Source organism: Typopeltis vanoorti, chromosome 5 (assembly GCF_054136105.1).
Source record: "Typopeltis vanoorti isolate ZY-2024b chromosome 5, IOZ_Tvanoo_1.0, whole genome shotgun sequence".
Lineage (NCBI taxonomy): Eukaryota > Metazoa > Arthropoda > Arachnida > Uropygi > Thelyphonidae > Typopeltis > Typopeltis vanoorti.
In genome coordinates this window covers 35555593-35581900 of record NC_143553.1, presented here as the reverse complement: position 1 = coordinate 35581900, position 26308 = coordinate 35555593, and the positions used below count along the sequence as shown (strand labels likewise).

The window sequence follows — 26308 nt, the reverse complement described above, 5'->3', positions numbered from 1 at the left end:
AGACTCATCTGGGAGGTCCTTTTATCACACACACACACACACACACACACACACACACACACACAGCTCATCATACCGTGTTTTAAACGCATTCAAACTCTTTGCAGACACCACATTCTCAGGCAAGGCATTCCAATCATTCACAACTCAGCACGAAAAAAAACTGCCTCTCACTCCCCCTACTCACACCCTTTTTATACAGTTTCCGGGGATGCCTCTGGTTCTTTCCTGATCTCCCACTATTCTCTATAAAACTTCTCCAGCATTGATCCTATAACCCCTTACCAACTTGTAGGTCTCTATCATATTTCCCCTCTTCCTCCTGTCCACCAGACTCTGTTGTTATCTTATCAATAAATTTGAGATTTAATCTTTACTAAGTAATTTGCCTAGCTATATGGGATTTCTCAATCCTGAGTGCGAAGCGCATTCGCTTAACCACCTTACCGGCCATTATTGATCAAATACGCATCCTCATACGCTTTGTATCCATGAAATATAATGTTAAAGTATTATATTATATTTCAATGTAATATGAATGGTATTACAATTTTAATATGCACTTCGCATCCATAACTTGGAAATATACGTCTAAATTTATATACGTCCTGGTCGGTAGCGTGGCTGGGAAGTCGATAATTCTTAATACGTGAAACTTGTAACCAGAACGCTTTATGTTAAGTTACAATTTAAAGAATGACTGAAAAGTTTAACAGGCGTGATCAGCTTGAATATAACTCAAAAAATAAGAAGATGAAAGTAGAAAATCAGTTTTCAGAATCAATAAGTACTAACGCGTTCGAACGTTCAGAACAGGAAGGTTTCTTCGTTGATATTATTATTTATATTCTTCCATCAGGAATTAGTAATTCGCGTTGTAATTTGTTCCGGGAAAAAATACTGAAGCATGGAGGTATTGTGGAAAACACCTTTACTAACCAAGTTACACATATGATCGTTGATGAAGCAATGGACATGTGTCGTATATGCAACTGCATGAAGTGGACGTCACCGCCCGTTCACCTGAAAATTGTCAAAACTCTGTGGCTGAGTAGCTGCTTGAAAAAATTATGCCTGGTTAACACAACCGAGTATGAATTACGAATAAAACCAAACCATTGTAAAACTGACACACAGAACCAAATGAGACAAGGGATGAAGCATGAACCTATAGACATCGACGTGTCAAGGAAAAATAAAATTTCTGGTGTATTAAATTCTACCTCCTTGAATAAGGACAGCTATCAATATAATACAGAATTTGTCAATTTCCAAAAAACTCAGGATAGTTCTGATGTAGATACAGATATAGATGAAGACATTTTTGATAAAAGTATTACAAGGACACAACCTTGTGGATACCTAGATAAAGCCGCTTTTAGCCCAGAAAAAGTGCAAGTCATTGGTTCAGCAAGTATCCCTTATTTGTGTCATAACAGTGCACTTATTAATAAAATATGTATATACTACCTTGCTCTACTTCCCCAGTCCACATCCAGCTGCTGTTTCAAATATTCAGAGTTGTAGAGTAGGTGCTCTCCCTTGATGAGTATTTGGACTCCTTGGTGGTGTCACATAATAATATTAAATAATAGCTGGATAATCTGGAATTATCCAGAATTGAATGATTAAAATGAATTTACATTTTAATATAAATTCTGAATATTTAAAATAGCTTCTGTTTTCATTTACTCTTTCATGTTCTACCTTTCACTTTATTTTTAAATCCCTGATGTTTGGTGAAATTTGTGCTTCATATGTTTGCAGCATATAAAAACAAAGGTGAAGATTTAAACTTGGTTGCTTAAAAAGTGATATGTTTAAGTCTCTCCTATGAATACAGTAAGTTAAGATAAAAATAAACTTTGCTGGATGCATTTTTTTTTAGGTGACCATTGAAATATATAAACATCATAGTAAAGATTATCACCCCACTGTCTATCAGCATTAATGAATATGATATTTATAATAAAAAGGAAAATAGTCCAAATGGTTGGATAAAATACATCAAGATGAAATTAAACCATCATCTAATATTCAAAAAAATACATTATTTCAAGGAGCTAAAAGACTCATGTTGGAGTAAAATAGTTTTTAAACTTATATAATCCAAAAAAGCTCTAGATAATTGTATGATAAAGAGTAACTTTTTTTTTTTTAAGTATCACTATATACATGTTTTCTAAAAAGTCATCAGTTCACTTGTAAAAGGAAAGCAGCATCACAAAACATCACAGTTCAGTTTTTATTTCAGTTTAGATTTTACTACATGCTACATATGTCAACTTTTTTGGTTTTATTTTCAGTTTTTAATTTGTTTTATCTTCATGTACTTTAAGATCTAACTTTTATATCTAATATATTAAACTGGCATGTTCACGGTAACCGATGATTTTTGTTTTGAAGAAAAATTGTTATTTTGCTATATTGTAATCTAGTATTTTATTTTTAGTTAGATATATTTGAAATGAAATTAATTTGTCTAATGTTTATTGCCTAATCAAACCCAGAATAAGAACTATTCAAACCAAGATATGAAAAAGATAAGTTCTATGCCTTTGACCTAGCTAGAATAAGAAATATTGAACCAAGATTATTAATTAGATAGTGCTCGACTATTGACTTAGCCTTGTTGACCCCACAAAATAACACCTAATGCCTGTAAGATAATAAGACATATTAATGCTCAAATAAAAGAAACTAAAAATATAATGTAATTGTTTGAAGTCCTAATCAGGCCACACACCTGGACTACTGTGCTCAAATTTGGTCCCATTTGAAGGAGATAAATTAACCATGGAAAGCCTGCAGAGGCAGATAACAAATATGATATCAGGACTGTGCAGTGTTAGTTATAAGGATAGGCTGAGGGAATGTGGACTGCAGAGTTTGGTAGATAGAAGAAGGAGAGGTGATATGATTGAGACTTAAACTGTTGAGAGATAGTTATAAGGTTGACACTGGGGAGTGCTTTCATTTGGTGAAACATGGTAAAGGAGCAAGAACAAGGGACTACCCCTGGAAGTTACAAATAGAAATTGTGAGCAAGAGGATAAGGAGTAGTTTCTTGCATGGAGGGCTTGACCCATGGAATGCATTGCCTGATAGAGTGGTGAGAGCACAAATGGTCATTGGGTTCAAGGAGTGGTGTGATAGACTTTGTGTTTCCCAGGGGGGGGGGCCCTCCCACAATGAGCCTTGTGACTCCATAGAGGCCTGAATCATAATAATAATGTACAAAGTCGATTTGATAAAATTTTTAGATTATTTCACAGATTTTTAGAGGAATTATAGTGCTGTTTTTTTTTGTGTGTGTGTGTGGGGGGGGGGGAACTATAGTAAACACTCAAAACAACATTGAAGAATAAACACAAGTAAAACTTAAAAAAAAAAAATAGAAAATCACTAGGAAAATAAAATTTGTATAGTAAATATAAATATACTGTTAAAAAATGTGAAATACTAAAAACTAAATAAAAATGAAAAATCACCAAGAAGATGGTAGGATAAATTCTGAACTTCATAAATTTACTGGGAAATGTTACCATAGATTATTAATTTTTTTTTTATTAAAATATAAAATATATATAAGCATCCTTGAAAAGAGATTGTAACAATTTGCTTCAGTGATAAGGAACTCAAAACAGAATTACAATGGATTAGATCACCATTTTTAAAAAATGGATATAACAGAGAATTGAAGAAATATTTAACAACAATATCAGCAAAGTCATATCTATTCCATATATTAAACATTTCTCTGAAAAAAATCAGTAGAAAATTACAGAAGTATAACATCAAGACAACCTTTAAATCCTTACAAAGTTAAAACATTTATCCAGCATGTCCAACAATCCCCTTTCTCACATTCAAGAGAATTAAATATACTTCCAACCTTCTAATTCACAACTGAATTAGAAAAGTAGAATTCATAAGTCAAATTTTTTTATTCCACCATGGAAAAACAGCTTTTCTGATAATTTTCTGGAGATGTTCGCTAGATCTGATTGGAAAGACACGCTGCTCTTACATCCAACAACAATATGGTTGGAAAGAAAATTTAAAGAAGCATCTGAGACCTTCATAAAACAACAAAATCTATATAAGAAATACAGGCTTAAAAATTCCAAGATTTTGTCAGGCAGTATTCATTCATAACAACACTGCCTGTCCTTGGATTCACTAGAATACCAAGCAGTAGTAACGTTAATCTCAAGCTCATCCAACTTTATAAACTAAGATTAAAGAGACATCACAGCTACTGGCTACTTGAATTTTTACAGATTTGCAACAATAATGAAATGTCAACAATAAACAAAAGTTTTGTTCCCTCCAGTAATTCTGTATGAATTCCCCTTTTCACTCAGTATCTAAGATGTGGATTATTATTTTAATATAATATTTTAATCATCCTTGTAATAAAGACTAATTACAAAGATTAATAAGAGGATATCAAAGAATTAATTTATGACTTGAGATGATATAATTAATTTCTAATTTTATTTGTTTTTTAACACAAGAGGTCAGTCTATGGTTGATTTGTGATAGACAATGTAGTTTATAGTGCAGTGTTAATTGCTTTTAATAAGGTTTGTTATACATACACACACATTTATAATTGTTTTACAGATAACGCCATGGAATCTAACAATTCATTGTGGGAGACCCACACTAATCTTTATACACACAATACCTAGCATATCTCTCCTTAAACTCATTCACTGTCAGGACACTCAGAACTACTTTTGGCAATCCATTCTACTCATTCATCACTCCCTATGCAAAAAATCTAGTGTCTGTACATTTTTACTAACCACAATTTTGCACAATTACCAGGGGTGACCCCCAGCACCACTCTCTCTCACTCTCTCTCTCTACAATATTTATCATATATTGAAAATTTCCTTTGTGACAATTTGACAGACTTGCTTTAGTAATGTATTAGTTTCTGTCATGTCCTCTCATTTTCTCCTATCATTCAAACTTTGCAACCCACATACCTTAAATATCTTCTTATAGAGAGCATTACTCAGGACATATCACTACCTTAATCACTCAACTGTGGATCCTCTCTGCTCCCAAGAAACCCAGGTGGCCAAATCTCTGTACACTAGTCAAGCTGCAGTTGAATAACAGTTCTATAAAAAGAAGAGAGAGATAATATAGATAGAAGAGCACTTGTAAGAGTCTATGCCAGTGGTGTTCAGCCTTTTTTACTACGCGAGCTACTTTTCTATAAAAAGTTATTCGGCAATCTACTCTCTAATATAGATCACATTCCCCCAACCTGATATCTGATTATGCACAAATAAACAACTAAAAAAAAATACACAATTAAAAACTTTATTTGTGTATTTAAAAATTTATTTTTAAATACACAAAAAAAAAAAAAATATTGGAATAAAATATTTATTTCTGTATTTTGGAAAACCAAAGTTAGAAAAAACAACAGATTGATTACAAACTCACAAGTTACAAGAAATGCTGGTTGATTAAAAAAAAAAGAATGTTCATGTGAAAGGACCTCGCAGTATTTTCATAGTGAAGTTGATATGAAGAAGTGGCAAATCGCAGACAATCATCCAAATGATCATTTGTAATTTGGTTTCTTAATTGATTTTTTATGATTTGAAAAAGCGGATTCTGACAAGTATGTCGATCCAAAACATGACAGAATTTTTTGCACAATATCAGTTAATATTGGGAATTTTTCATGTGCATACTTCCAAATGACTTCATTGTTTATTGATTTTAAATGTAAACTATTCTGAATGTTTATTAACTCAAGTTCTACTTCAGCTTGGTTTATATCAAACAGTCACTAATTTTATTTGAAATTTCTGTGATGTTCACGTTTTCTTGAAATGGATTATTGATAAAAGATACAATCATTTCATTTTTATTAAAATCTTTAAATCTTGAATTTATTTCTTCCTCAACTAATTCTATTTTACGAATAAATTCTTTTAAATCATAGCGAAGCATTTCTTGATTTTGTTCAAAAAATTTCAATAAATATGGGAGATGTCTAAATTCGCGGTCATTTATATTTTTTTTAATAAAAGTAAATATTGTTGGAAAGTTTTTATTGAACTTAACATGTCAATTAAATTTTTATCTCTACCTTATAATTCTAAATTTAAATTGCTTAATTTCGTACAGAAATCTACTAAAAATGATAAGTGTAACAACCATCTTTTATCACTCAATTGTGGATAAATATCTCCTTTTTCATCAAGAAAAATTTTTATATCGTTAATTAATACAAGAAATTTTTCTAAAAATTGACTTCTGCTGAGACAGCGAACATTATTGTACAACAGAAGTTCCCTGTCATCATCTGCATGTAATTTAAATAACCGCCATTGCAGGGCTTTTCCTCGAAGAATTTACAATTTTAAATGTAATAAGTTAGATAGGGTAAATGGCCTCGCCTACTCCCTATATGGGAACAACATAGGCGTTAGCTGATTTTTTTTATCCAAAACATCTTTTGTGTTTAATATTTTACTACACAGTACTTGTTGGTGAATAATACAGTGGTATTATTCACTCGGCTCGCTGTTTGATTTTCACTGATCCAAATTAATTCATTTACCCTGACTTATGAGAAAATTACTGATTTGACAATTTTAACGAAAAATAAACAAACAATAGCAAAACACTTAAAAAGTGAATTAAAAATAATACAAAATAATGATAAATAAAATATTATGTTTTCAGTTTTAATTAAATTTGTAAGTAAGGAGGAATGCACAAGAGATCGACCAAAAATCACTCCGCGATTGACCAGTCGATTGCGATCGACGGGTTGAACACCCCTGGTCTAGGCCATTATAATTAGCTGTAACAATGGTGTTGACATTGGATGAAAAGACATCTCTTATTGAGCATTATTTTCATTCAAACAGAGTTGGTAGAGCAAATGGTCCAAGATTACGACATGTTTATGAGCAGTTCTTTCTTTGTTTCTGTATGCATGCCCCTTAATTTTTCCAAGAGAAATCTTACGTATGTTGTTTCCGGCCATGGTATAATTGGGCCCTATTTCATTAAAGAGGATGGTGTAACTGTGACCTTGAATAGTCAGCACTGCATCAAGGATGTGTTGGTTCTGTTCGCCCAGGATTTGCATAGGATGTGTCTTCAAAAAACATTCCATTTTGTGCACAGGTATTCCAACAGGACAGAGCAACCTGTCACACATCATGTGTTAGAAGTTTTTTCCCACTTGGTTAGACTATAATAAATTTAGTTTAATCCTTTATCCAAGTGTAAGCAAACAAAGTTTGCACCTGAAGTATCTTCAGGACTGAGGCAACTTGTGATAAAGGTGGACTAAGCTCTCATCACTTGTCTTAGTATCTCCCATAATGCAAAGCACATCTCCGTGCAGACATGTATAATGCTAGGCATTAAGGGAAGGGCCACTACTCAAATGGGTTTTGACCTTTATTGAGGTCTCATCAGGGGGAGCCAGACCCAGAGGTGGTAATACTAAGGTGGAAGTAATGGAGAAGTCATAGTTACCTAAACGAGTTGCCACAGGGTGTATCCTTATTATTAAAATACTCTGGATAAGAGAAAGACGTTGGAAGTTTTTTTTTTCCACTTGATTAGACTTGGTTTTTTTCCACTTTATTGAGGTCTCATCAGGGGGAGCCAGACCCAGAGGTGGTAATACTAAGGTGGAAGTAATGGAGAAGTCATATTTACCTAAACGAGTTGCCAAAGGGTGTCTCCTTATTATTAAAATACTCCGGATATGAGAAAGACGTTGAAAGTTTTTTTTTCCCACTTGGTTAGACTATAATACATTTATTTGTTGTTTATTTTTTAACGGTATATATTAGAACACAGAAACTAGGTAAATAATTAATTTATTAACTTATTGCTGATATTTTGCTGGTGTTATAACCAGCATCTTCAGAGCACAAAAACGCAGTTTGTCACAATACATGAGACTATAACAACATGGTGTAATCAACGGACTAGTTAAACAAAATTGTAGCAACAACACAAAGACTAGAGTCCTGATTTCTGGTGCCCTCTATCTGAAAAAAAAAAAAAAAATTGTAGCTATCACATAAGATAAGAGTCCTAAAAAAAAAAAAAAGATACTAGTTTTTTCTTAAGATGACTGTCTCCCAAATCTTAGACAAATTAATACAGCCATATTTGTTGAGATTTGCAGTGTGTTTCAGGGCTTCTGTAGCCCCTCTAAGAACAATTGCTCCGACTTGTAAGAGCTTCTGTGTAGTACTTTTGTGTTTTTCCAGTTGATCCTGTGTGCAGGGATATCCAGAGCATGGTCTGCTAGGCCCGACTTGCCATAGTGAAAATTCCGGAATTATCTTTGGTGTTCGCTGATGCAGATGTTCACAGTTCTTTCTGTTTCACCATAGTAGGCTTGATTACATGAGCAGGATACTTGGTAGACTCCAGGATGTGATAAAGGGGGAATGCTGTCCTTGGGTGAGCGGATAAGGGTTGCTAATTTGCTACATGGTCTGAATGTAGTGCGTAGTTTGTGTTTATTAAGAATTCTTGAACTCTTATCAGATGTGCCTTTAATGTATGGGATGGTGACTGTTTTATTGTAGTTCTCTGTGGTGGATGGTGGGATGGGTTTCTTAAGAGTGTTTAGTATTTTGTTTATCTTATGTGGATTATAGCTATTGGCCAAGAAGGTGTGGCATAAGTGAGCCAGTTCAGCAGCAAGAGCCTTGTCATTGGAACAGATTGCTCTCACTCTATGGGTTAGCGTTTTTAAAATGCCATATTGTTGAGAAGGATGATGGTGTGATTGTTTGTGTAAGTATCTCCCTGTATGTGTGGGTTTTCTAAAAATTGAAAATGATAAGAACCATCTGGAAGATGTGTGATAAGTGTATCCAGGAATGGCAGACAGTTATTAGCTTCCATTTCCATTGTAAAGTGGATTTTTGGATGTTGGCTATTTAAATGCGCTAAGAATGTTTCCAATGTCTCTGGGCCATGTGGCCAAATAGCAAGCACATCGCCAACATAGCATAGCCAAAGTGTTGGTTTGAGAGTGGCTGTATTGATTGCTAGTTTTTCCAGGTGTTCCATGTAAAAGTTGGCTGGGGGGGGGAGCCCATGGCTGTCCCATCTATTTGTTTGTATATTTTCCCTTTCCATGTGAAATATCCTGCATGTATTGTGAATTTGAATAGTTCAAATATATCAGGGGGGAAGTGTGACTTCAGTAGATTGAGAGTTTCTATTAGTGGTACATTTGTGAATAGTGAGGTGATATCAAAGCTTACTATTAAGTCTGAGCTTTTTAGGGTAAAGTGTTGTAAGATGCTTTTTAGGTGGGCTGAATTTTTGACAAAGGAGGGAGAATTGTTTGTGAGAGTGGCTAGTAGCTTCACTGAATGTCTAGCCAGTTTGTATGTGGGGCTATTTATACCGTCCACAATTGGGTGTTCCATTTCTTTGTCATTCGGGCTTCTTATGTTGATAGTACCAATCTTTAACTCTGGCAATGTTGAGTTCGGGTTTGTTTTCAGATTTGTTCCAGTAGCTGACTTTTCGCTGTTCGCCCTGGTTCCCTGGCGAAAACAACAGGGGCCTTGTTTAACTGGGCGATGCCCCAGCTGGCATGAAATTTTGTCATGTTGTACCATCATTTTTATAATAAGAATACAATTTGGTCAACTAAATCCCAAATTGCCAGCCCATCCTTGTTCATTCAGTATCCAAGTAGATAACCAACAGGGTGCATCATGAGAAGGTGAGGATTGGACATTAGGTCAGACGCCCTGGTCGGTTCTCCGCATTCCTTTAAAGGCTATATGGAGGTCTCCTCTCAGTTATACAGCTTTGACCCTTAGGGGCGAAGAAAGATTAGCAAAACAAGTGTTCTCTGCCAGGTTGGAAGCAAAACGACCTAGAGAAAGACCTAGATATAGGTGGATTGATATGGTACAAAGTGCCTTAGACGATAGAAATATAAGATCTGATAATGTTGGAGTCTTGACAAATAACAGACTGATTTCGAGGAAAATTGTAGATAGGAAGTTAGTAAAGATGTAATTTTTTTCATGTAGTACTATCATATCCTGTACACCCCTTGAGGGTACATGGCAGGAATTTGATGATGATGATGACATTTGGGCATACGGGTGTACCTTGTTTGTGAATTTTTGGTGCTCCATAGATCCTGGGTGTTTTAATATGGAAGGGCTTGAGTTTGTTAACTGTGTCTTTGGGCCAGGAAGTGACTATTTTCAATAATTTTTGTGCCTTATTCTTTTGTGTGTTGGTGGGATTGCGATCTATAATTTTGTATGTTGACTGATCTTGTAACAATGTGTGTATTTTGTTTTCATATGCTGTTGTGTCCATCACCACGGTAGCATTTCCTTTGTCTGCTTTTGTTATGATAATCTAGCTGTTGTTCTGTAGCTCTTTTATTGCAATGATTTCCTTATGTGGGATATTATTTTTGGGCGGTTTGGACTTGATTAGGATGTTGGCCACATCTAAATGTATGTTGTTGGCTGTTGTTGGAGGCAGGTCGTATATTCCTCGTTCGATTGACGCCATTATTTCGACTTTTGAAACTTGTTTGGATGTCACGGCAGAAAAGCCAACAGAAACAGAACAACAACCAGATTATCATAACAAAAGCAGACAAAGGAAATGCTACCGTGGTGATGGACACAACAGCATATGAAAACAAAATGCACACACTGTTACAAGATCAGTCAACATACAAAATTATAGATCGCAATTCCACCAACACACAAAAGAATAAGGCACGAAAATTATTGAAAAAAGTCACTTTCTGGCCCAAAGACACAGTTAACAAACTCAAGCCCTTCCATGTTAAAACACCCAGGATCTATGAAGCACCAAAAATTCACAAACAAGGTGCACCCTTACGCCCAATTGTGGACAGTATAAATAGTCCCACATACAAACTGGCTAGACATTTAGCGAAGCTACTAGCCACTCTCACAAACAATTCTCCCTCCTTTGTCAAAAATTCAACCCACCTAAAAAGCATCTTACAACACTTTACCCTAAAAAGCTCAGACTTAATAGTAAGCTTTGATATCACCTCACTATTCACAAATGTACCTAATAGAAACCCTCAATCTACTGAAGTCACACTTCCTCCCTGATATATTTGAACTATTCAAATTCACAATACATGCAGGATATTTCACATGGAAAGGGAAAATATACAAACAAATAGATGGGACACCTGGAAAAACTTTTACACGGAACACCTGGAAAAACTAGCAATCAATACAGCCACTCTCAAACCAACACTTTGGCTATGCTATGTTGGCGATGTGCTTGCTATTTGGCCACATGGCCCAGAGACATTGGAAACATTCTTAACGCATTTAAATAGCCAACATCCAAAAATCCACTTTACAATGGAACTGGAAGCTCCATTGTAAAGTGGCTCTAAATAAACAACATGTTCGACGAACACATAAGTATGTCCACACGTATAATAAATTTAGTCTAATCCTTTATCCAAGTGTAAGCAAACAAAGTTTTTTGCACCTGAAGTATCTTCAGGACTGAGGCAACTCATGATAAAAGTGGACTAAGCCCTCATCACTTGTGTGGTTAGTGGCCCTTCCCTTAATGTATAGCATTATACATGTCTGCAAGGAATTTTGTCTCCTTGCAGACATGTATCTTAGTACATCCTAAGATACTAAGACAAGTGATGAGAGCTTAATCCACCTTTACCACGAGTTACCTCAGTCCTGAAGATACTTCAGGTGCAAACTTTGTTTACTTACACTTGGCTAAAGGATTAGACTAAATTTATTATAGTCTAACGAAGTGCAAAAAAACTTCCGACATCTTCCTCTTATCCAGAGTATTTTAATTATAGAGTGTGACACCATTTGGCAACTTGTATAGGTAATTATGACTTCTCCATTACTTCCACCTTAGTATCTCTACCTTTGGGGCTGACTCCCACTGACGAGACCTCAATAAAGATCTAAACCCATCTGGGTAGTGGCCCTTCCCTTAATGCGTAGCATTATATATGCCTACAAGGAGATGTGCTTTGCATTATGGGAGAAACTAAGACAAGTGATGAGAGCTTAGTCCATCTTTACCATGAGTTGCCTCAGTCCTGAAGATACTTCAGGTGCAAACTTTGTTTACTTACACTTGGATAAAGGATTAGTATTTTTGCACTTGGTTATAGTCTAATCAAGTGCAAAAAAACTTCCAACATCTTTCTCTTATCCAGAGTATTTTAATAATACAGTGAGACACACTGTTTGGCAACTCGTATAGGTAAATATGACTTCTCTATTACTTCCACCTTAGTATCACTACCTCTGGGTCTGATTCCCACCGACGAGACCTCAATAAAGATCGAAACCCATCTGGGTAACGGCCTTTCCCTTAATGCGTAGCATTATATATGTCTACAAGGAGATGTGCTTTGCATTATGGGAGATACTAAGACAAGTGATGAGAGCTTAGGCTACCTTTACCACGAGTTGCCTCAGTCCTGAAGATACTTCAGCCATAAACTTTGTTTACTTACACTTGGATAAAGAAATTAGACTAAATTTATTTTAGTCTAACCAAGTGCAAAAAAATTTCCAACATCTTTCTCTTATCCAGAGTATTTTAATAATACAGTGAGACACCGTTGGGGTGCTTAAGGGTCAAAGCTGTATAACTGAGAGGAGACCTCCACATAGCCTTTAAAGGAATGCGGAGAACCAACCAGGGCTTCTAACCTAATGTCCAATCCTCACCTTCTCGTGGTGCACCCTGTTGGGTATCTACTTTGATACTGAACGAACGAGGACGATTTGGGATTTAGCCGACCAAATTGTATTCTTATTGGTTAAACCAAAATAAAAAATGATGGTACAACATGACAAAATTTCATACTTGCTGGGGCGTCGCCCGGTTAAACAAGACCCCCGTTGTTTTCGCCAGGGAACCAGGGCGAACAGCGAAAAGTCAGCTACTGGAACAAATCTGAAAACAAACCCCAAATCAACATCACCAGAGTTAAAGATCGGTACTAAACGTAAGAAGCCTGAATGGCAAAGAAATGGAGCTAGCTGAGGAATTAGATAAGTACCAGATCGACATAATAGGGGTGACTGAAACAAAAAAGACCAAAACTGGTGAGATCTTTCTGAGCAATAAATACAAAATGTTATATTCAGGCAATGACAATCAAGGAAAAGAAGGAGTAGCCATAGTATTCAACACAAAATACGAGGCTAATCTTCTAGAATGGCAGTCAGTCTCAAGTAGAGTAATGTGGGCAAATATGAGAATGGGGAACTGGACAATGAGACTTATTTGTGCCTATAGTCCCACAGAAGGTTCAACTAAGGTAGAAGTGGAGGAATTTTTTGAGGCTTTAGAAAAAGCAACTGACACAATGAAAAAGGAAAAGTTGGTCCTTGTTGGGGATCTAAATAGCAGAGTAGGAAATGATTGTGAGACATACAAAAATATTTTGGGAAAATTTGGAGAAAAGAGCAAAGCTAATAATAATGGCAAATATCTGTTGGATTTCTGCTCAGGACATGGACTGGTTATTACTAACACCATGTTCCAACATAAAAATGTGCACAAATTCACATGGAGAGAAGAGGCTAGGAATAGGAAAAGTCTCATTGACTATGTTATTGTTGATAGTGATGTTTTCTCCCTGGTGCAGGACACCAGAGTGTACAGAGGATTTGAAATTGGAAGTGATCACTATTTAGTCTTGAGCAGGATAAAATTGAATTTCATATTGAAAATAATAACATGTAAGAAAGTTTTAAAGCGAATAAAAGTTGAGCAGCTCTCAGATGTGAACTGTAGACTAAAATACAGAAAGATTATTGAAAAGAAAATGAAAGAGTTTGGGAACAGGAATCAAACCTTGGAGATTCAGTGGCAAACTCTGAAGAAAACATTGATTGATTCTGCAAGAGAGGCATGTGGTGAGGTTGTGTGCAAGGATAAAAAAATCAGAACTCCCTGGTGGACACAGGAAGTTAAAGAGGCAGTGAAGGAAAAGAAGAAAGTATATCAAAAGTTCCTGGCAAATAAGTCAGCTTTTACTCTTACAGAATACAGAGACAAATGTAAGAAAGCTAAACAGTGTGTAAAACTTGCTAAACAAAAGTCATGGGAGGACTTTGGCAAGAATATAGAAAATAAATATCAAGAAGGTGGCAAAATATTCTGGAGGTTGTTGAAGAAGCTTAGGAATGGAGGAAAGAGTGCTGTAAAAGGAATTAGAGATGATAAAGGTGACATGAAAACAGGAGAAAAAGATATCCTTGAAGTATGGAGTAATTACTTTGAAAAACTGCTAAATGAAACAAGCAGTGATGACAGCACAGTGATAAAAAACACTGACCAGGCATGCAGTCAGAAATACATATCCATACTTGAAGTAGAAAAAGCCATCAAAGGCTTGAAATGTGGAAAGGCAGCAGGAGTAGATGATATTCGACCAGAAATGCTAAAGTATAGTGGTATAAGAGTCTTACAGTGGCTGCACTTCATTGTTCAGAAAGCCTGGACAGAGGGACGAATTCCTGATGATTGGAGTAGAGCTCTCATAGTACCCATATATAAAAAGGGAAATAAAACTGAATGTGAGAATTACAGAGGTATTTCCCTACTGAGTGTTCCTGGCAAGATCTATGCAAGTATACTTGAGAAACGGTTGAGAAGAATTGTGGAAGAAAAGCTTGGTGAAGAACAAGCTGGATTCAGGACAAATAGAGGCTGTCAGGATCAGATCTTCACTTTACGACAAATAGTCGAGAAAGCATGGGAATATAACAAAGATCTGTATTTAAGTTTTGTCGATTTGGAAAAGGCATATGACAAGTTGCCAAGAGAGAAGCTATTCAATACGCTGCAGTTATATGGTGTCAATGGGACATTATATCAAGCAATACTTAATCTTTATTTGAGTTGTAAGTCAGCAGTTAGAATTGAAGGAAATACAGGAAGATGGTTTAATGTTAAATCTGGTGTGAGACAAGGATGTACATTATCCCCTCTGTTATTCATTATCTATATGGATCACATTATGAAGGAATGTGGTATTAAACATGATATCAAAATTGGAGATGTTAATGTCAGCTCTTTGCTTTATGCAGATGATGTTATACTTATCAGTAAATCTGCTACAAGTCTGCAAGATTCTCTGACTAAATTGAATAGCTGTTGTTAATAGATATGATATGAAGGTCATCAATAAAAAGACAAAGAAAATGAAAATAGGCAGAATCATTGAAAATATCAACTGTGTTGTGAATGGAGAACCTGTGGAACAATTAAAACATTTCAGCTACTTAGGCATGATTTTTACTGAAGATGGTAAATTAAATATAGAAATAGACAACAGAATCAGCAAAGCAGGTATGGTGGGAAGTCAATTGAATAAATTCATATGGAATAAGAGAGAAATTAGTCGGAACACTAAATTAGCTGTATACAAGACAGTGTTCAAACCAGTTTTAACTTATGGATCTGAGAGCTGGGTCAGAAGAAAAACAATTGACCAAAGACTAGAGACCGCAGATATGAGAGTCCTGAGAAAGATTAGAGGCGTGAACAGATGGCATCAGTGGCAATATCATATTAAAAATGAGGATATTAGGAAAGAACTTGACATTGTCAGCATCCAGGAATGCGTTAGCAGAGCTAATCTCAGGTGGTATGGTCACTTAAATAAAACGGGAGAGGAAAGATTAGCAAAACAAGTGTTCTCTGCCAGGTTGGCAGGAAAACGACCCAGAGGAAGACCAAGATATAGGTGGATTGATATGGTACAAAGTGCCTTAGACGATAGAAATATAAGATCTGATAATGTTGGAGTCTTGACAAGTAACAGAGTGATTTGGAGGAAAATTGTAGATAGGAAGTTAGTAATGATGTAATTTTTTCATGTAGTACTGTCATATCCTGTATACCCCTTGAGGGTACATGGCAGGAATTTGATGATGATGATGATGAGACGCCGTTTGGCAACTCGTATAGGTAAATATGACTTCTCCATTACTTCCACCTTAGTATTACCACCTCTGGGTCTGACTCCCACTGACGAGACCTTAATAAAGGTCAAACCCATCTGGGTAGTGGCTCTTCCCTTAATGCATAGCATTATACATATCTACAAGGAGATGTGCTTTGCATTATGGGAGATGCTAAGACAAGTGATGAGAGCTTAGGCTACCTTTACCACGAGTTGCATCAGTCCTGAAGATACTTCAGGCACAAACTTTGTTTGCTTTCATTTAGATAAAGGATTAAACTAAATTTATTATATTTTAAAGATACCAAGCTATTTTAAACCTGGTTTTACTCCAATCCCCAAGTAAGCAAACAGACAAACAAGTCAAGTTTGCGCCGTTTGCTTACTTGGGAAATGGAGTAAAACCAGGTTTAAAATAGCTTGGTATCTTTAACATTTATTATACCCAGGGTAAAATACTTTCTAAATTTATTATAACACATCATATGGTTCTAGAGCCTCTTTATCAGGATACTTCACCAGGAATCTCATTTCAAGGTTCACAGAATCCCATACCCTTCACATTCTCCTGATCTCACATCGCATGTTGCCTTCATTTGAAGTATGTTGAAGGAATGGGTATTCCACTGCCTTCAAACATTGATGATAAAATTACATGATACGTCCAGCAGATGTCCTAACCCTTCTTCTCCAAGATGATAGAGAACCTATGCATGCACTGTGAAACCTTTCTTGAAAGTCAGTTTGCCCATTTCTAGCGTGTAATCTACCATCGTTAATGGTTTATTCGACCAGGATTTTACCGATAGCTGTGGATGTATATATCATCAGGTGTAAAAAGATATTTCTTTGTTAATAAACTCATTTACTCCATATTATTTACTCCACATTAAATTAAACTTTAATATATTTCCAATATTTCGGCAACGTCATGTTGCCATCTTCAAAGGAACTTACAATAAAGACACGTGCACGCAAGCACTAAACAGAGTAAATGAGAACGAAGCAAGGAAGGTATGGTTTTCCTAAAAGTCCTGATGGTGCCCCTTAGCTGGCTATGTAGGTATTCTTTGCCATTGGGCTGAACGTCTCCTGATGTAAGCCTCCTAAATTTGGAGCAGTCTCATGCAACCAAATTTATTGAGGTTTGGCATGTTTCTTAGGGCTGAGGCCGATTCCATTAATAGTCTTTCAAATTTGAACTTGCTATGGTGTATTATTGTGGCTTTCTTCCACTGTATTCTGTGGCATGTATCCAGAGCATGGTCTGCAAGTCTCAGCTCTAAGAAACATGCCAAACCTCAACAAATTTGGTTGCATGAGATTGCCCCAAATTTGGGAGGCTTACATCAGGAGACCTTCAGCCCAACGGCTAAGAATATCTACATAATCTGCTAGGGGACACCATCAGGACTTTTAGGAAAACCATAGCTTCCTTGCTTCGTTCTCATTTACTTTGTTTAGTGCCTGCGTGCACGTGTCTTTATTGTATATTTAATGTATATTCTATTGTACTTTGTAATTTCCTTAATTATTTAGTAAGCATCTAAGTAATTTGTCGAGCTCTCTGCGAGCTTTTTGCAATATGCCTCTGAACTTCAACTCTCTGTCCACCATTACCCCCAAATCTCTAGCCTTATCAATTTCCTGCAACCCAGTGCCATCATTGTGATAACAGCATGTAATTTTTCATCTCGAAGTGCATAACCGTACATTGTGCAATATTAAATTGACAATCGTTATCCTTTATCTATGATGCCAGTTTATTTAAATCATCCCCACATACCTTTATTGACTATTTTGCATCCCCAGTTTTACATGGTCAGCAAGCAAACCTTAAATCATTCCTTATATCATTAATATACGAATTAAACAATAGTGGCCCTAATACATAGCCTTGAGGCAATCTACTAGTCCCCTTCTCCTCCACCATATACCACTCTATAGTGTCTGTCAGTCTCTGCCACATTGTTAATTGCAAAATCTGGATAGTAAACCCTTACAAAAAGATCATTTAGTAACCCAACTATTTCTTCTTCTTCTTCTGTCATCTTCCTGCCATCAGAAGTGATTCAAGTCGTCCTTTGGTAATCAATCTTCCTCTTACTTGCTACATAGAAAAAAAAAAAAAAACCTTTTGGATTTACTTTGCCTTGGTTAGCTAATTTTCTCTCAGAATCCGATTTAGCCTTTTTTTACTATTCTAGTTGACCCTCTTGCCTGCACTTTGCATTGCTCATGAGTATGATGGAAAACTTTTTTCTCTATCTCCATCCACAATGTTTTGTTTTTTTGCAGCTCCTATCTTATGTCACTACTCATCTACTTAACTCCTACTAAGTTTATCATCTTGACCCTGAGTATGCAGTCTGATCTGATACTGCTTCTCTCAAACAATCCCTGACCACTTCCATGGCATACTGACATTCTTTCCTTGTAGGTTCTTAGGCCATGACACTGCTTCAAGCTATCGCCTAAGTATGTCATAATTGTCAGGTTTGTATTTCTCGACTGATAATTCTGCATGTTTAGCAACTTCCCAGAACAAGAATGCATGGTAATTTTCCCAATCGGAGGCAGAGCGTCTATTGTGGTTATGGATACATCTCTGAGACTCAACACTGTCAAGCTCCTGTTCTCCTTCATGCCATGCTGTTTCAGGTAATTAACTCTTAGTAACTGTATAAATTCCATTTCCATCTGCCATGTATCTGTCTCACACCAAACAGTCTCATATCTTATATCTTCCTCAGATATAAGATCCTCCTTAACCTCTAATTTTCTTGGTTGAAGTTCTTCAGCTTTCATCAGGAATACCCCTCCTCCTGTCTTATTCTCTCTATCCTTCTTGAAAATATAATATCTCTTACATTCTATTATATCTCATACAACAAATGATATATGGTGCAATCATTTCTGTACGCATGCGCACAGACACACATACCAGGAGTGACAGAATCCACAATTAACCTCATTCCCCTCCCCCTTTCCCCAAGTACTTCTACTTTCGCTGATTTTGCTCTTCCAGCCTCTCACAAACTACACTCTATCCAAACATCTAACTCCAAAACCATTCAAATGCAGTCAGTCATATATAACCTTTCGTCCATTAAATTCAGTCCCTACTTCTATAAACTGCACACCATCCCTCCTGCACCATCTTTTCATGACTCATTAGCAATCATGGTCCTTCTTCACAATTCAGTTGTATCATAACAAGGCAGCAAACTCACAGTTTTTTCTTACTTTCTTCTTTTTCACTTCTATTAGCAACCCTTTCATATATTCTTTCATTTCAGACAGTATTTTTCACCTTTCATATCATTCATGCCTGCCAAGACAATCAATTTTTTCACTGCAAGCGATACACACACACACACACACACCTGATGATAACCATTATGTAAAGGTTGAAACATAGAAGATAATTTTATTTAATTAAAGTTATTTATCTCAAAACAGTAGTAGATATCATAAATTATTATAATTATTTCTTGACATCTCCAAGGAGTCCAAAGACTCATCAAGGGAGAGCACCTACTTATACAACTCTTTATCTCCATCATCTACACCAATACCATCTACTGCTAACCACCACCACTACTAGTATTTTTTGGTTGTAAATTGCATGTGTCCTAAAAGCTGATTTGTCTATATGCAGGATGAAAACCCGAGTTTCTGGGCAAACAAGTGCTCTTTATCATTCAGTCACACTGAAAGAAATGTTCTTTTCTGCTTCCAGTCAGTGCTCCTGTAGTTAAAGTTATACATTATTATCACCTGTCTGAATGTTTCAAAATCATCTTTCTGTACATTCCCTGAACTATATCTAAAATTCCTTCTCACTTCAATGCTCAAATGCCCTCAAAGCCATTACTGCTGCTTCCTTGAGATTCACCTTTTAGGTACAGAACTCTTCTGAGATCGTTAGTAATATGAATTCTTTGTTTTATTATGAAAATGCTATATATCCATCTTATTCTGTTCATGTTAATATATCATCCTTCTTTCAGCCATGTCGCACTTACACTAATTCTTTACGGACTGAGTAATTTTATCATTGCTACCAGCTCCACCATTTATTCCTGATACTTCTTTCTTTGATGTATAAGCATAATAGTTTGTTCCTAGTTCCTCTTTCCTTCCCCAAATTCCTCACCATATCATTCCACAAAACATTTGACCTTACTGTAAGGCCATTTGTGAAGCTCTGTTTCTCATATCACCATCACTCATCTCATAACCTATCCTACACTCACAATTCCAATGTCTCTAATTGTCATTTCCTTTCCTTACGTGAGCAAATACATACACATACGCAGATGCACTGGCTGGAGTGGTTAGTGTATTTGCTCTCTAGTGAAGAAGCTGCAGGTTTAAATCCTGCCAAGGGCATGGATGTTTGTGATTATGCTACTAATCAATTACCATATATATTGCTGTGCCCTGTATCCTGGTTCAGTATGACCTTTGATGTCTTTGTGTCAAAAAAATCAAATCAAAATACACACAAACATAGCAGCAGCACCACTCTCCATTCTATTCATCCTTACACATCCCTACCTTCAGATTTATCTTAGACATCCACATTCTTAACACATTTTACAGGGTGTCCCAAAATTCACACAAGAAGTAATTTTGACAGAAAACACAGGTTTTTAATTAAAAATTGAAAATTAAAAGATTTTATGAATCTTATTGATTCATAAAATATACAGTATACGGTTATGCATGGAATAGCATATCGGGTAAATGGCCTCCACGGCTTTGCTGGCACATATGCACTCTTTTGTCGAAATTTTCCATGACCGTTTTGCATAAATGTGGCTGAATTTCGTTGATACAGCGCTCAATTTCCTCCTTCAAGGCGTGGGTGGTCGTTGGCTTGTTGGCATAAACCTTAGACTTCAAAAAAAACCCAAAGAAAGAAGTCCAATGGCGTTAAGTCACATGATCTGGATGGCCAATTCTGATCACCAAAACGGGAAATTACACGACCAGGAAATGACTCGTGCAGTAATTGAATTGTTTCTCGGGCTGTATGGCATGTGGCACCGTCTTGTTGAAACCACATGTTGTCCACATCCATATCTTGCAATTTTGGCATAAAAAACTGGATTATCATGTCGCGATAGCGAGCACCATTAACTGTTATTGCCTTACCAGCCGCATTTTTGAAGAAGAATGGACCGGTGATGCCTCCAGCCCAAAATCCGCACCAAACAGTGACACATTTTGGATGCATTTGTTTCTCAACAATCACTCGTGGATTTTCTGAACCCCAATTGCAACAATTTTGTCGATTAACGAAGCCATCAAGATGAAAATGAGCCTCATCATTGAAGATGATTTTGTTCAAAAAATAAGCATCCACTTGATGTTGTTCCATAATCCATTCAACGAACTCTCCGCTGTGTGTGGTCAGTAGGCTTCAGTTCTTGAGTCAATCGAACTTTGTAATCATAAAGATGCAAATCTTTCGTGAGAATACACTGTAGAGAGCTTCTCGAAATGCCCAATTCATGATCACGGTGCCGAATTGATGTTCCTGGACTCTCAGCAACACTCTCATGAACTGCTTCGATGTTTTCTGTTGAACGACTTGTTGAAGGACGGGCAGAGTGTATAAGATCACTAATTTATCCAGTTTCCTTGAATTTTTTAATTAATCTTTTCACAGTTGATGAAGTTAAATCACTATTCCGACCATATTTTGTACGAAAATTGCAAACTGCAGCTGCCAAACCGTCATTATTTTTAAAATATTGCTCGACAATGAAAATGCGTTGTTCTTTCGTGTTGCGCTCTATTTTTAGTAACCCTGAACTGTCAGCTGTCACGCTGTCTTTTTTTTTTCTCGTTGGCAACATTTACCACACAAATGGCGCTAAATTTAAATCTTTCATGAATTTTGGGACACCTTGTAGCTATAATGTCATTTTTAATGCTAGAGGAATAGGGCAGGTTTGAGGTTTAGAGGTACAGGAGGAGAGTGTGTTTCAGATACTGAGTACTTTGGATGTCAGTAAAGCTTTGGGACTGGATGGTATTTTACCACGAGTTTTGAGAGAATATGCTTGGGAACTGACAGTGCCTTTAACTTGGCATTTCAATGAAAGTCTGGCTGCGGGAAAGGTGCCCAGGGAATGGAAGGAAGATAAGATAGTGCCATTGCATAAGGGTGGTAACAGACTGGAAGTGTCTAATTATAGGCCAGTTTGTGTGTCATCAGTAGTTGTTAAGATCTTGGAGAAAGTGAGGGAACGTATGCAGCATTGGGCAGATGAGGGTAATGTTATCTGTGAGAGTCAACATGGATTTGTGAAAGGGCGCTCTTGTTTTAGCAATATGCTAGCCTTTTATAATAAAATTACAAGAACACATTAGATGAGGGAAGGGCATATACTGCAATTTTCTTAGCGAAGGCATTTGACAGAGTGCCACATGATAAACTGATATTTAAGTTGCAGCACATGGGTCTGGATGTCAGATTGGTCAACTGGATTCAGGATTGGCTGTCTGATAGGTATCAGAGAGTTGTGTATGGTGGAGCAGTTTGAAGGAGGCAGAGAGTTACAAGTGTGGTCCCACAGGGCTCAGTACTAGGACCTATATTGTTTAACCTTTATATCAATGACATTGCCAGTGGATTGCAAGGGGATATTCAGTTGTTTGTGGATGATGCGAAGGGAAGGATTATTAGTAATGGAAAGCTGGGAAGGATTATTAGTAATAGTGCATGTGGTAGCCCTGCAAAAGGATTTGAATAAGCTAGATAGATGGGCAAATGAATGGGGGATGTCAGTTTAATGCAGCAAAATGTAAGGTCTTGAGGTTTGGGAAACATCAATGAGATGCTGCATACTCTCTGGGAGGAGTTATACTGGAGGAAGTAGAGGAGATAAGAAATCTGGGGTTGATGATTGATAGAAACCTGAAGTTTAGGGGACATATTGTAAAGGTGGTGAAGGTAACACAGAGGATTGCTGCAATTATGAGAAGGACACTGACCTGCAGAGATAAAAGGGTTATCATTCCGTTGTATAAGTCTCTGATCAGACCACACTTAGACTATTGTTCTCAGATTTGGTCCCCAGGATTTGAAGGGGAGAAATTAACTGTGGAAAGGATACAAAGACAGATGACAAAGATGGTTTCAGGACTGTACAATTTTGGTTATGAGGATCGGCTGAGGGAATGTGGACTGCAGAGTTTGGTGGATAGAAGAAGGAGAGGTGATATGATTGAGACTTTTAAACTGTTGAGAGGTGGTTACAGGGTTGACACTGGGGAGTTCTTTTGCTTGGTTGAACAGCGGGAAGGAGTGATGACAAGAGGCCATCCCTGGAAGTTACGAAAGGAAACTGTGAGCAAGAGGGTGAGGAGTGGTTTCTTTGCATGGAGGGTGGTTGAACCGTGGAATGCATTGCCTGATGGAGTGGTGAGAGCGAGAACGGTCCATGAGTTTAAGGAGTGGTATGATAGACTTTGTGTTTCTTAGGGGGGACCTCCTCTCGATGAGTCTTGACAGATTTTATGTTCTTAGGAAAGACCTTCCACGATGAGTCTTTTGACTCCATGGAGGCCTGAATAATAATAATCATTTCCCTTCTCCTCTTCTGTCCTTAGCAATATGCTCATAACTCCTTCTTACACTGTTTTGTTTTGCTCTCTGATGAGATGATGATTGCAAAATCCATTAGAATATAATATTGAAAGACATACTTAATTAAAAATACAAATAAATACAAATATTTCAGTTTTTCTCATAAACCATCATTTTTTATGATGACTTTAATGAAAGAATAAAAATTAAACAGGATGCTTAATGGTCAAAGCTATATAACTGAGAGGATATTTCCACATAGCCTTTAAAGAAATTCAGATAACTGATCAGGGCTTCTGACCTAATTGTAGTAGATATGATATGAAGGCCAGCATTAAAATGACAAAGACAATGAAAATAGGCAGAAACATTGAAAATATCAAGTGCATTGTGAATGAGAACCTATTGAACAAGTAAAACATTTCAGCTACTTAGGCACGATTTTTACTGAAGATGGTAAATTAAATATGAAAACAGAATCAACAAAGCTGGTATGGTAGGCAGTCAACTGCATAAATTTATATGGAATAAGAGAGAAATTAGCTGTATACAAGACTGTATTCAAGCCAATTTTAACTTATGGATCTGAGAGCTGGGGCAGAAGTAAAACACTTTACCAAAGACTAGAGACTGCAGATATGAGAATCCCGAGAAAGATTAGGGGAAATGAACAGATATCATCAATGGCAATATCATATTAAAAATGAGGATATTAGGAAAGAACTTGCCACTGTCAGCATCCAGGAATTTGTTAGCAGAGCTAATCTCAGATGGTATGGTCTCTTAAACAGAATCAGAGAGGAAAGATTAGCAAAACATGTGTTCTCTTCCAGGTTGGCAGGAAAAAGACCCAGATGAAGACCAAGATGTGGATTGATGCAGTAAAAAATGCCTTAGAAGACAGAAATATAAGATCTGATAATGTTGGAGTCTTGACAGGTAACAGACTGATTTGGAGGAAAATTTTAGATAGGAAGTTAGTAATGATGTAAATTTTTCATATAGTGCTATCATATCCTGTACACTCCTGTATATAATTATTCCTGATATATACAATTCCTGTATATATCAGGAATTTCACGATGATAAAAATAAAACACTATAAATTAAATGAAATACTACTTCTTTTATGTGCTAACCTTTCCCATGAAAGACTAGAAACCTGTTGTTTAACAGTTAGTTGAAAAAGGAGCATTAAAAAGTGTGCTTTTATTCTACTTCAGGCCTTCAGTATGCATGATAGGGACAACTAGAATCATCTCATGAACAGTACAAGGATCAGGCAAGGAAGGTTGGTCAGAGGGGGCAGAACATGAACATTTGGCTAGAGGGGAGGGGATGCAGAACAAGAAGTCATCTCCAGAATATCATCATCCCCAGAAGTTGGGTAAGAGTGTGGTTAACAAGGGTGTGAGGACCAGATATTGAGAACGTGGCAGTGGATGTGAACTGTGGTAAAGAAAAAAAAATGTTTTTAAAGGTGTATAGTGTGACTTTTGTCGTGGATTGTGCTACATTTCTCTCAGTATTACATGTGTTCTTTAGTGGTGCTGCTTCTGGAATTTAGTTATTGTTTATATTGTGTTATTTTTGGGTTACAGAGAATGCGAGTTTAGAGTCAAACATCTGCAGTGAAGAAAAGATAAGTTTTCATTATTCGCTATTAAATTATAGCGAATTAATATAGTATAGTTAAATATAGTGTATACTTATAGTATCGAGTGAGTAAATTGGCTTACAGTAGAGTGTATAACATAGTATTTAGCATTTAGGTTTAGTTGTAGTAGTAGTATTTAGTGTTTTAGTTGTAGTAGTTCCTCGGCACAATATAAACGATGGTGGCTGCCACTGATTCAATTACAAATGGCATGTCACCAAGTCCTCTCCCATTCAAGAATCTATTTTGCATAATAACATAATAAAGGATTTTGTGGCATGTATGCACCCCAGCAGATGGATATGGTGGGTGAGAGAAGGGGGGAGTGCGTATATGCTTAAAATGTAGGCAATGAGAGGAATTGAGTGAGTTAGATGCTATGATATTTGATCTCATTGCGTCGGGAGCAGGAGATCTTCAAGAGATGAGTAGTGTGATGGTGAGAATAACAAGCAGCGAAATATGAATGAAGAAATAAGAGTGGGGAGTGTGGAAGGCTTGAACGATTGTGAAGTTTACAGAGATTGGGAGTAGGAGTGGCTAACTTGCAGAGAGAGAGAGAGAGAGAGAGATAGATGAGCTGAAAGAGATGGTGGAATGTCTCGGGAATGAGATGAGAAGTATGAAAGATGAGATTAGGTGAATGAAAGAGATGAATGCAAGGCGAATCAGAGTAGGAGTGAGAGAGAATTATGGGAATGATAGAAGAGGAGAGAATAGAAACAGTAGAAGAGGGGGAGTGAGAGAGAGGTATGGGAATGATAGAAGAGTAGAGAATAGGAACAGTAGAAGAGAGGGAATGAGAGAGAGATATGGGAATGATAGAAGAGTAGAGAATAGGAACAGTAGAAGAGAGGGAATGATAGAAGAGGAGAGAATAGAAACAGACAATGAGAAGAATGCGAGGGAGTGTTGGAACCAGGGATAGAGTGATGCCAGGACAGCAGGTAAGTAGGGGAACACAGAGTGAAAGAGTTAGAGGAGAGAGAGTGAGGAATGCAGATGAGCAATCAAG

At 36.7% G+C, this 26308-nt stretch overlaps 1 protein-coding gene across 1 annotated transcript in view; it reads left to right on the top strand.

Annotated features, from left to right (window-relative positions):
- Nucleotides 1-641: 641 nt before the first annotated feature.
- LOC150106315 (DNA polymerase lambda-like) overlaps nucleotides 642-26308 on the top strand; it is a 152742-nt gene continuing 127075 nt past the window's right edge. Inside the window, exon 1 of the mRNA XM_090392354.1 lies at nucleotides 642-1410. Coding sequence (XP_090248480.1) covers nucleotides 697-1410 — 714 coding nt within the window. The 5' untranslated portion in view covers nucleotides 642-696. The remainder of the gene's footprint in view (nucleotides 1411-26308) is intronic.